Source organism: Myxocyprinus asiaticus, chromosome 38, assembly GCF_019703515.2.
Source record: "Myxocyprinus asiaticus isolate MX2 ecotype Aquarium Trade chromosome 38, UBuf_Myxa_2, whole genome shotgun sequence".
NCBI classification, from domain to species: Eukaryota; Metazoa; Chordata; class Actinopteri; order Cypriniformes; family Catostomidae; genus Myxocyprinus; species Myxocyprinus asiaticus.
Genome location: NC_059381.1, coordinates 25,845,154 through 25,858,333, shown reverse-complemented (window position 1 = coordinate 25,858,333; position 13,180 = coordinate 25,845,154). Strand labels below are relative to the sequence as shown.

The 13,180-nt window shown below is 35.9% G+C and overlaps 1 protein-coding gene across 1 annotated transcript; it reads right to left on the bottom strand.

Annotated features, from left to right (window-relative positions):
* Window positions 1-330: 330 nt before the first annotated feature.
* LOC127429408 (ADP-ribosylation factor-like protein 3) lies at window positions 331-7,469 on the bottom strand. Its single transcript, XM_051678440.1, has 6 exons — window positions 7,162-7,469; window positions 6,631-6,774; window positions 4,252-4,368; window positions 3,842-3,892; window positions 1,394-1,579; window positions 331-1,065 (listed from the first exon to the last, which is right to left on the bottom strand). The coding sequence occupies exons 1-6, from the start codon at window positions 7,177-7,179 to the stop codon at window positions 1,018-1,020; spliced, it is 564 nt and encodes a 187-aa protein (XP_051534400.1). The 5' UTR covers window positions 7,180-7,469; the 3' UTR covers window positions 331-1,017.
* Between the last annotated feature and the right edge of the window lie 5,711 nt (window positions 7,470-13,180).

The window sequence follows — 13,180 nt, the reverse complement described above, 5'->3', positions numbered from 1 at the left end:
TGCTTTACGGTTTAAATGTTTTATTTATTAAACAAGGGATAAGCTGAAATTATTTTTTGTGGTAATCAGCATAATGCCACAAAATGCTGTTGATTTACCTTTCTACATTATAAAGTTGCCTGTGTATACTGTTCACAGTATGCACATTTTCTGTATGCAGAGAATACCCAGATGACCTACATTTGCAAAAAATATGTACAGTTCACAGTACAGAGTTTTATAATAAAGTTCATGCAATATTATACTGTTTGACATATTATTACACACTGCATACTGTTTCACATACTTACTGAAAAAAATAATAGGCAGAATACAATGGAGTACTCATTGAGTACTAAGATAGTTTTCCATTATAAACATTGCTAGCCCTTGCTCTTGTGTGAATTAAAAAATTAATATCTTGTTAAAATCTTTAAAAACTACAGAAAATGTAATGTCACAATTCATTTGACATAATCACGTGCATGATGCACACACAGGATAAACATAGTGACTAATATCCAGTCATACAGAGACAAAAACATGGGTTTCACATATCTTCTTAGACAAAGTAAGAGAGTTTAAACTTTTGAAATGTTCCATTAGTGAGAACTCTTTGGTGTGGCAACTAGAACAGCTGAGGAAAACTCTAAGTACTTTTGATAGTTACGTGAATGAATCATCCTTGTTTTAGGCAGCTAGTGCTGCTTTTTTTTTTTTTTTTTTTTTGCATTATTTATGCCCCAGTATTTCATATCTCTCAAAACAGTGACAGGAACAGCATTGTTTATAGATTGTTAGTGAGCTTGTCTTGTCAGAGAACAACACAAATTCTCTGTGAGTAAAGATAAGAGAGGGGGAAATTATTTATGTATTTTTCAGTCTCTGTTGGCAGCCAAATTACATTACATAACATGAAAAAAGCTTGTTCATATTAGTACAAAAAGAGTGTCCCAAGGAAAATATCTACATTTTTTATATTAATACAGATGAAGAATCAGTGTGTTTGTTTAAAATAAAACTTGGAAGTAAACAGGTTCATTTCTTCTTATTTACAATGTTGTTGCTGATCCAGTTCATGCCCTCCTGAAAGAAAAGACAGTGGAACAAAAAACAGAATGGCAACTTTAATGTCTTAATTTATTCCTTACCCTGCGCTTGGCTTACTTATAGTTGTCTCTGCATATTAAACTGTGGTAGGATAAAGTATTTTAACATCCAAAAAATGACACACTTCACCTTTAAACCACCAACCGTGATATGCTAATTCCCTCTTGTCAAACAAAATGTTCTGTTACATCTTATCATTTTCCCACATTGTCATATAACTTAATGAAACTTTAATGTACGGCTAACACAAAGTAGAATTTCATATTTTCAAAGGTCCACCTATGCCACTCTTTTCTTTACTCACCTGTACACCTTCCCCAGATACAGCAGAGCAGGCCTGGATCTGCCACTCTCTGTCCCGGTATGTATGCAGGTTGAGGCCCTCAGCGATCTCACTGGCCGGGGAGGCTGTGACCAGGTCCTGTTTATTGGCAAAGATGAGCAATGGCACACCCTTCAAGTTCTCCTCATCAATGAGTTCTGAGAGCTCCTGTGGAAGACCAGGTGAGCAAGTGAACAGAAGGGAGTAAAGTGTTGTGTAATCAGCACAACATAGAGATTAAGATAATGTGAAGCCCAATTCATATACTCTATAGTATGCCAGATGAGGATTAGTACATTCATAGTAAATCATATCAGTGGAAATAGTGTCAAAATAATAGTGCATTGAAAATGGTAAAGAGTGCATGGAAGGCATTTTTTTTTTTGTTGTCTTGCCTACAACCCCTCTAAGATTACAGAAGAGGAGGGTTTCTGATGGTTCTCCATTGACTTTTCAAGAACACTTTACAATTAATGTTGTATTCGATAACATTAGTTAACACAGTAGTAAACATGAATTCACATTGAAAAATACTGTAAATTTCTACATGTATACTATTAAATTTTTATTTATTATGATAACATTAGTTAAGGGAATATTCCGAGTTTAATACAAGTTATGATCAACTGACAGCATTTGTGGTATAATGATTATAACAAAATATAATTTTGACTCATCCCTTCTTAAAAAAAGAAAAAACTTAAGTTACAGTGAGGCACTTACAATGGAAGTAAATGGGGCCAATTTTTGGAGGGTTTAAAGGCAGAAATGTGAAGCTTATAATTTTATAAAAGCACTTACATTAATTCTTCTGTTATAACTCATGTATTATTTGAGCTGTAAAGTTGTTTAAATTGTCATTTTGGCAGCCATTTTAGGATTTTAGGGTTTGTTAACATTACATCGTCATGGCAACGTTTTAAAAAGTTTTAAAATTGGCTATAATTTTTCACAGAAAATGTCTGTGAGTGATTTTATCACACTAAAATCAAGTTAACATGCATATTTTTTTTTACGTCTTGTGGCTATACTTTTGAAAAACTGATTATTTTAATGTTTACAAACTGGCCCCATTCATTTCCATTGTAAGTGCCTCACTGGAACAAAGATTTTTGCTTCTTTTAAAGGTGCACTCAGTAATTTTTTCCTCATTAAAAAAGTTGAACTCCTAAAGACATGAATTTTGCAATATATGTAGGAAATCATGAGCACTCACATTAAAATGAAATATCAGTAACCTGGTAAGGGTCTCCTCATAGGGGCTGCCATGTTAGAATCACATGACCAGCTGAATACTACTCGCTTAATCTCAGTAACCGTCCTGTTATTTGACACTTTCACTCATTGATTAAAGTAATCATGGCTGACGGTGTATATGAATTTTCAACAAAGGCCTCTGAAACTGAAAACTATTGATGTTAAATGATGCTGCATCCAAGCCGCTAGGTGTCACCGTAAGCCCAAGATGACACAAAGACAAAAGTTACTGAGTGCACCTTCAAAGAAAAGGAGGGACGAGTAGAATTCATTTTAAGGTAATCAACATTGTGGCACAAATGCTGTCGATTTAGCTTAACTTGAACCCGGATTATTCCTTTAATGCATTATGAGCTAACATGAACATACAATGAACAACAGTATTTGGTATGAAAATAAATAAATGCTGTAGAAAGTTATTGTTCATTGTTAATTCGTGATACCTAATGTATTAACTAATGTTAACAAATAGAGCCTTATTGTAAAGTGTCACTGACTTTTCTGAAGCAGAAAAGTGGCAGATAAATGCAAGACTCAAGCAGCCTCAGCAGTTTTTCAATATATAAACCTGAAGTTAAAGTAATAATGCATTTCACAGGAATGAACTGTCAAATGTCTATTTGAACTGAATTAATATTCAGAGTTTTTTTTTTTTTTTTTTACTTTATAAGTACTTATTTTTCTATTACACACTTTGTGTTGTGTATTCATAATAAATACTTAAAATTATTCAATTAACTGAAGATTGGTCACAATGGTGTCTATACCAAGAATTAGACATGCCTAGAATGGAATATAATGAAATATATCAAATGTTAGATAAAAGATTTAAAAACAGAGGAATTCAGTACAGGTGCATTTTTGCCCCCACATTTAAAATATCTGTGGCATTCACAATACTGCTATATATTTCTGTACATACTTTCCCATCACTAGTGAAGTACGTACTTTTCATATTTAGGACCCAAATTTTGGTCAGAGGTATTACACCTGAGCTTATCTTTCATTTGTAATGACAGCTACCTTTGTGACAAAATGTATCTTGCCTATGTGTGCTACAAATGAGTTAAATTAGGGGAGTTTATTTGATATGCATGAGATAAAGAGTGTTTAGGCAATGACAAATCAACAGAGGAGCTGTCACTGTCACAGATCAATTGTGTGTCCTCTTACCAGTCCTGTTTCCTCAAATCTCTTTTTGTCTGCACTGTCAATCACATAGATCTAAAAGAAAGTAAGAGAAAATGGAGACTATTATATAACAAAATGATTTTTGACTGATAGGCCTATCTCTTCCACTACAAAAGAAAATTACATGCAGTAGACATCAAAAATCTGAGTCCACTTGTGAAAATGCTTCCATTTTGCATTTGCATTTTGAGTTTTTCTTTTTATTACAAATTATTTTATTATTATAACAAGCACACACACACACACACACACACACACACACACACACACACACACACACACACACTATATATATATATATATATATATATATATATGTTAGTGCAGAGATAAACTTCATACTTTTCTGCAAAAAAAAAAAAAAAAAAAAAAAAGAAATACGCTGATCATACCAATAAATCTGTGTTCTCCAGGTATTTTTTCCAGAAGGGTCGAATCTTCCTTTGTCCTCCAATGTCCCACACATTCAGCTTCATGCCATCACAGGTCACACTTTTAATATTGAAACCCTGTAAATCACCACAGTGCAGAATTAGCGGATGATACAAAAGAAGATGCACTCTGTAGATTTTCTTTGGCAAGCCAAACTCTTGTGAAGGGCTTTTTAGACCATAAACTGTTTGGCTTAATTGGGTCAAAATCCTGACAAGACCACTGAAAGAAGCATAATGTATTTAAACTCGAAATAAACCCTGGCCTGCCTTCGAGTCTGAGCAGCCTCCAACTTCTGAGACTTTATGGTTAAGTAATCTTTAACCGTGGGATTAAAGACACTGTTGTAGCACTATTCTTAGAGAGGATCTTCTCTCCCCACATGCTTCGCTTCTTTACAGCATATAATGGCTGCTAAAAAAACACATAATGAACAACAAATTGTTTCTTATTAGAAGTGTTAGCTAGTAGTGAATTTAGCAATAGTAGATGTGCACAGCATAATGCAAAAGGATGTTGTGCATTGTGAAAATAAATCCTGTTAAATGTATACAGCTATGGCAGCTGTGGTGGCCAAAACATATGGTGACAATCATTACAAAATGTTTCACATTTCACCATATATACTATATATATATATATATATATATATATATATATATATATATATATATATATATATATATATATATATATATATATATATATACAAACTGATCAAATGTATGCCGCCCTGAATGGACTGTAAGTCGCTTTGGATAAAAGCGTTTGCCAAATGCATAAATGTAATGCTTACATGTGACTTATTAAATAGATTTTATTTAAATTTTACTTCCCATTAACTTGATGAATTTAAATTCATGCTGCAGTTCTTAGCATGCATTAGCATGTGGCTTTAACAAATCAATGGATATTAAGGAGGTGTTGAGCAAAATGTATTATTATTTTTTGTTATGCCTTTAATTGCCCACAGGATAGTCACTGCCATTAAAGTTTCTTTATAGTATTGTTGTTTTCTAAGTGCTTTCTTGTTTGTCTATGAGGATAGTAGATGAGAACCTCAACAGGCTTCTTGTTGAAAAATCTTTTTACTTTCGCCACACTATTGCATGTCAGACTGATTGCACTGTGAATTCGGTGACAATAGGTCGAAAGTTCTGCTGCTGAAATCAGTCTATTCCTGAAATGTCCACAGAGTGGCGCCAAAAGAGAGTTGTATTTTTAGTTGTTAATAAAGTAATACAGTCAACAACATTGCATTTTTTACTAACCCTACGCACTAACCCAAGCCCCAAATGTAAATCGTACTCACAATTGTTTATGTAAACATGTTTCTTCCTGGTTTCCATGGGAACATAACCCGTGTCTCGGAGGTTGCATTCGCTATCAGTAGCACCAGAAGGAAAGTTGATTACATTTTGACTGATGACAAAATGTCTGATAGGGGATGGTTCTTCTAAGTAATTCATTAGAATCGGGTTGATTTCAGGGTACATAAACATTCGGAAGCAACAGGTCGATTTCCTGAGTGATCATGTTGTGAATGCATAGTCTTATATGAGACAGATACAGTCTAAAAAATTGTGAATACCATTTCAGGTGTCAAGGGGCAAGATTTGATGCTTAGCCTCCCACAATGACAACATGACAAAAGTAACTAACATTTAGCCATCAGTTGAAAGTCTTAGTCTCAGGCCAGACAGTTAGCCCCATAGATCTGATTATGTCACGCCTGAAAGGGGCTTTTCACTATACTTCTCATCCACAGTCTGCCATCTTCCCCTCCAGGAGAGATGAACCTGATTCAGCCATTTTGGTTTTACAGTCTAGCATTACCTAAGATGCAACTAAAGATACATATTGGCTTTATGCCAGTGAATGACTTTAGCGTGATAATTTTAGAAGCTAATTTCCAATTCAAAACATTACAGCGTCACTGTGGTATTTCAACTGACTTGAAGTGCAACTGTTACACACTAATAACCAATGGCTTTGAGAATTTATCTCCTGAACTTGCTGAGGAGGAGGAGGACAGTGACAAAAAGCACAAGACATGTGTTAGCGTACTACACAAACTAATAACTTCACACCTTTCGGCAGCCTTAGCAAATTAGGCAGAATTACTCATCAGACATACTTTTAATACTGCCAGTATTAACACATCATAAGAGTTGGACAAGCAGTAAATGTACATTCTGTGATGGCAGAGGGCCATGCTGCTTTCATAACCAAATGTATCCTGATTACCATGTTTGTAACACTTTTTTGCAATAGTATGTTAATAAATGAAAATGCAAACTGCTCAAATGCTCTGATTCCTTCGTAAATGCATTTCTCACCTGAGTAGGTGTGATGGTGTTTACATCTTCAGAAGCAAGTTGTTTTAGCAAAGTGGTTTTCCCAGCATTATCCAGACCGAGAAGGACTATCCGAAGTTCTTGCTCTGTAGTGCCCTTTAGCTTCTCAATGACTGAAAACAAACCCTTGAAAACAAACATTTGTGCTTACAAGACCTGATTAAATACAGTTCATGTAGACAACATTGTGATTATTGTGGGCAATAAAGGGAAAATTAGCAAAAATCCAGTTATTTCAGGCACACAAGACCTAACCCATCACAATTAATGCATATAACATAACCAATTAGACTCAAGTGGCATTGCTAACACTCACTGTAAGGTGTTTCACAACATACGTAAAACCACAAGTCAATGAGCTTACACTGAAAGCTCCTCATAAATTTCACTCTAAAGTCAGTATGTATTATTGACACATCAGACACTGTTATTATAGTCTCTGATTAAGGAAGTCTTTTATCCAAAAAGGTCTTGACTCTCCAAACAGGCCCTTCAAACAGATCTTTAGCTTACCTTTTGGACTTCTCCCATAGTGGCGTGGATTTTGTAGTAGGCAGAGGATGCAGAGAGAGATTAAAGGGCACAGTTACATTCTATGCAGGGAATATCTGAGTGAGCGATGGGTTTCCCAGATTTGTCCAGTTGTACTAACACCTATCTCGGTCCCACTTCCACCTAAATACTTAACAGGGTGTAGTTCCTTACCTTTTCCCTTGTCTTTGAGTCTTTATGTGCCTGGCCTTTTTCGTATGTGACATAGGGGAGGATGTGGAGGTGGGTGAAGATGGGGGAAGGGGCGGATTAGCAGGCCACAATTAGCAATCTCTCCGCCAGCCTCCCCTCCACTCATCTCCTCCAGCACATCTCTTGCATTAAAGACTTACCTGGATTATCCTTAGCCACCACCTGCTTCGGCAAAGGCTTCTGAGAGTCTCCTCTCTCTGCACTCTCCTCTCTCTTTCACGGAAATCCACAGATATTCTATCAAACTTTTAGTCTTCACCATATTGTCATCCTACCTTCCCTTTTTCCCCCTTGAAATACATGTAGCTCTACGAGCTTGATTGGCTTTCACATCAACATAAGCCTATGCAAACAACCTCACTAGTTGCTTTCTCGGCCAACACAACACAAAGCACAAACAAAGTCAAGCATATACTGTGATCTATAACTCTGCATAAAATTGAATGACATCTACGCTAATATCATTCTATTTGTTTCCATGTCTCAACCTCGGGATTCATATCCTGAGGTTACCAGAGCCAGCCAGATCCAGCTCTGTTCCTGCTTGGTGTCGGAATCCACTGCTATGTATCTCTGAGTAATGATGACTAAATGTAGCTGGTGCTAGCCAGACATCACTTTAGTCTTTAATGATGGACTTCAGAGGATGAATTGATGCCAACTCCAACTGTAAGGCATCGGATAATTCATATGCCACTGCCTGCACCTGGGACTTAGGATGGACCACACCGAACCTCACCGAAATGACCTGCCAATTGAACGGCGATGCACCTCATTGATCTCTGGCTGCGTCACCTTTGTCTATTGATGGACTACACTCTTGAAATGGAATACATAGACGATCATTTAATTGCCAACAAAAGCTTTAATCAGCCAACTAACAATGGACAATGCATCTATGTGAACTTTTGCAGTTAATCCAGGATAGACTTCAAAGACATTAGTCATTAATCTTACAGTTCAGAAAAAGTATTGTTTTTTTGTTTTGTTTTTTTAACACTGGACCTTAACACTTACTTAGTCTACTAATCTTAAACCATGACCTGCACTGCACATAAATAACTAATATTGCCATTATATTCATGCTGGTTGGCCAGAGGGGAACTGACCCCCACAGTGAGCCTGGTTTCTCCCAAGATTATTTTTCTCCATTAACCAGTGGTGTTCCTTGCCACAGTCGCCTTCAGCTTGCTCACAGGGGTTCTAAATACAATTATTATTTAATTATTTAATTTTTATACACAATTTACAATCATATTTAATCAAACTACACAATGATCACTCTAAGACTTTATAGATATTACAGTTTCATTTTTTTGTTAATGCATGATTTTCTGTAAAGCTGCTTTGAAACGATGTGTGTTGTGAAAAGCGCTATACAGATAAAAATGACGACTTGTAGTTTGAGAAAGTGGTCATTCTGAATGCAACCATGCAATGCCTCTCCCATGCAGCAGAGGGCGATAGTGTCCATATTGAACGTTTATCATCCTCACTCTGCTGGAAAATCCAGCTTAAGCTGGTAGCTTTGTTTTGGAACATGATAGCTGGGTTCTAGCTGGTCAAAGCTGCTCATTAGCTGGTCCAAGCTCGTCTTTAGCTGGTCCAGGCTGGGCTTTGGCTGGTCCAAGCTGGGAGACCATCTTGTGCAACATCACAAAATTTTTCCTGTCCAGAGTTGCATTAATGTTTGGCTGAGATCTTGTATTGATGACGGGAGAGTCGAACAACTCTGTAAAGTCTTCTCCAGCACATCCCAAAGACTGTCAATGGGGTTAAGGTCAGATCTCTGTAGTGGCCAATTCATGTGTGAAAATGATTCCTCATACCCCCTGAACCACTTTTTCACAATTTGAGCCTGATGAATCTTGGCATTGTCATCCTGGAATATGCCCATGCCATTAGAAAAGAAAAAAATCCATTGATGGGATAACCTGGTCATTCAGTACATTCAGTTAGTTGACTTCATTTTATTGTCGTATGACGTTGCTGAGCCTAGACCTGACCAACTGAAGCAACCCCAGATCATAACACTGCCTCCAGAGGCTTGTACAGTGGGCACTATGCATGACAGTTGCATCGGTTCATGTGCTTCCCTTATTACCCTGATGTGCCCTCACTTTAGAATAGGGTAAATCTGGACTCATCCCTAGCAAACTGAAGTCATTTTTTCCGATTAGCCTTACTAACAAGTGGCTTTCTTGTGGCCACACAGCTGTTTAGTCCCAATCCTGTAAGTTCTCATTGCATTGTGCATGTGTAAATGCTCTTACTTTCACTGTTAAACATAGCCATGAGTTCTACTGTCGATTTTTTATGATGTGACTTCACCATGCGTTTTATTGATCTCCGATTTATGATCATTCAAGATTTTTTTCCAACCACATTTCTTCTGCGAAGCTGACAGTTCTGACACTATCCTTCCAGGTTTTAATAATGTGTTGGATATTTCTTAACCCAATTCCAGTGATTTCAGCAATCAATTTTCTTTGCTTGATGCAGGCCAATAATTTGCCTTTTCTGAAACACAGTACATCTTTTCCACGACCACGGGATATGTCTTCAGACATGGTTGTTTAAGAAATGAGAAGCTACACACTGCATCATTTAGGGTTAAAATAATTGTTGCCATCTGAAACATATTAATCATTGCAATAATGATCCAATCATAGGCTCTTAAGTATCTGCTTATTGAAATCCAAACAGTGACTTTTTTTTTTTTTGGCCAGGCAGTGTAGTATAGGTATATCATATAATAACTTGTTTTTGGAGGCCTCTTAAAAGCGTGAGATAGACTTTAACTTAACAACTCACACACTGGCAGTGGTGGAAAGAGTACTGATTTTTTTTTTTTTTTTTTTTTACTGAAGTAAAAGTACTGCTACTGAAGAAGTAATTCACTTGAGTACTAGAAGTACTGAGAAATATTATGACTCAAGTAAGAGTAAATAAGTAGTTTGCCAAAAAACTACTCAAGTAATTACGTTACAATTTACTTTATGAAAATTATATTATATATAGTATATATGCTTCCATTTTTAGAACACAAAGACATTTTTGTTCTTGAAAGAAATTGATGCTTCCTTTCACCAAGGATGCATTAACTGATCAAAAATACTGCCAAAATCATTAATTGCAAATTATTATTACGGTTTTAAATAATTGTGTTAAGTGGTATTTATTCCATTTTATTATTACCCATGATTGCAAACATATACTGTGTCACCTATTCTTTACAAAAGCATTCTAAAGTGCTAATTTGGTATTCAAGAAAATGTTCTTATTATTAGAACAATTGAAAATTGTTGCGCTACCATGCGGAAATCACAATACAGTGGGCTTTTTCCCCATTTGCTGAGGTACTGAGTTCTTACAATTTGCTTTAAACTTGCAAGTCAAATTTTAGTTTTAAAATTAGGCAAAAAGAAACACATTTCTCCCAAAATAAAATGTTCTCCTAAAGTCTATTGTTATAGAGAGATAGGTTATTCCATGCATTACTGTTTTGAAAAAAAAAAATCTCTAACCAGGGTAGAGAAGGAAGTGAACGGCCAGGTGCACAACAAAAAGACAAGTAAATCACAGTCTCTAGTTTGAGAAACAGACTCCTCACAGGTCCTAAACTAGCAGCTTCTAAATGCCAAAGACCTGCATTGCTGCAAGAGGATACTTGGACAAACTGAACTTTTTAAGAATACATTTATTTAAATAGAAAAAGCCATTTGTAACATTTTATTTGTCTCTAAATCATCTCTAAACTACATAATGTACATTGTGACTGAAACACATTCCTATTTCAGTTTTATTCTCATTCATGTATGTCCAAGTATTTTATTAAGTTAACATACTGTACAAAACTAATATAATGCAAAATCATAGAGGAGGAAATTTATCCTCTATGATACTGCAGCAATTATCCAGATATGGAATGAGATTATTAAACAAACTGTTATCAACTCCTACATGCCAATTGAATAAAATAAGGCAAAAATAAACATTTCACACAGTGTTTATTGAGAGATATGATTGATTCAAGCACTAACAGTGGTTGTTCTGTATATGTATTATTGTATTACAGTTGTAATAATAGTCTTAAATAACATTATGGCTATTTAACATATTGAGATATTATAATTAAGTACATTGTAGCATTTGGTTACATTATGTTTTGTGATTTCTCATATATTCTTTATGTAACATCCATCCCTTACGTACTTATGGCTACTAGCGGGTGTGGCTTTTCAGACAGATAAACAGCAGCACAAGGCAGTTAAGTACAGTACAGCACCGTAAGCGAGAGTGTTACCCACTAGGACAGTTTATTTTGAACAAGAGGGGCGAACGGTTACGGAATTTAACGCAGGAGTACAATATCGAACTGATGCGGATGGATAGAAGCGGAGAGCCTGTCTGTGTGCGTGATGGTACGAGGAACCGGACGGCAGGGGGAAATATATGTTTGTCAAAAGAAGATTGCAATATATATAATTGTAACTATATCAAATATTTTTAGTAAAACATGGGAACTCATTGCGTGGCCATTTTTTTGCCTCCATATTTTGAATATCATTTTGATATTTTTGTTAATTTCGGTGGCATTTTTGCCCTGAATCCCCGTTAATTTCCGACACTATAGGCATTGTATCTTTCTAACATTTTTAAAAGTTAGTTTTAATCATATAAGTAGCAAATAAACAAGGTATCCCTGCATATATGTCAAACTACATTCTGTTAATGCTTGACACAGTGAAGTTTGATCAGTGGTTAAATGTGTTCAGACAGTTCCCACATACCTGAATGAATGGCTTCTTTCCAGAATAAAATGAAATATGCAGAAAATCACAGTATTAAATTTCTTGTCTTGAAAGTCTTGAAGAAGCTAGAGAAGAGAGGACACCGGCGGCAATTTATAAGAGCTGCTGTGCCCTGTGGGCTTACGTCGTGCCGCGCACATCGCGTTTTAGTTTGTAAACAGATTTAGCGCTTAGAACCATAATCATAAATATTATGGATTTTTTTGAAAAAATAAATAAATAAACTGTAGCGAAGTTGAATACTTATCATTTTTAAACTCAAGTAAAAGTACTATTATATATTTATACTTAAAAAAGTAGAAACATTTGAAAAATGTACTCAAGCACTGTAACGAGAGTAGTTGCAATTCATTACTGTCCACCTCTGCACACTGGTATAATAGTTACTAATGGCACAAGGTGTGCTCTTTTCATGCCATTATTTTGGGAACATTTTCTTGTCTCTAGTAACAGTGCATTTAAGTAAACAACAAACATTTCTGCTACTTTATTGTTACGTAATATGAAGAATGATTCTTATCCTTTCAGAATATGTTATTTTTCTATTTTTATTTCTCTTTGCAAAAGAAGGTCTGTACAATATGTCTGTGTACTATTCAACTTTATACTGAATCTTTAAAGCTACTTTACTTTTGTACTTACGCCCCAGCCTAGTAGAGGGGGGCTTAGAGTAAGACTACACTTTTCCATAGCAGTAAAATGGAAACATGCCAACATCAGGACTTCATCTATCCCTTGCAGGAAGACTTTCTGTGGATTAAAAACAGGCCTTCCCTCCTTTTGTATTACACCAAAGAGCCACAGTGTTCCATCAGCCTGTTAATGAGAAGCAATGGTGAGTATCTCTGTCCACAGACCTGTCACAATCCAGACCCACAATGGAGCTGCTCTCTGGTGCATCTCTAGTGGCCTTATCACTGCTCTGCAGACTAACTAGACTCTATTGTTGAGCGATTGCTCCTGTAGGGATTTCA

What these genes read in the sequence shown, in the direction of transcription:
- LOC127429408 (XM_051678440.1), bottom strand. An exon ending in TGGAGAACACAGATTTATTG is followed by an intron (nt 3,893 to 4,251) that starts GTATGATCAGCG and finishes ACTTTCTTTTAG; the next exon opens with ATCTATGTGATTGACAGTGC. An exon ending in GATTTGAGGAAACAGGACTG is followed by an intron (nt 1,580 to 3,841) that starts GTAAGAGGACAC and finishes GGTCTTCCACAG; the next exon opens with GAGCTCTCAGAACTCATTGA.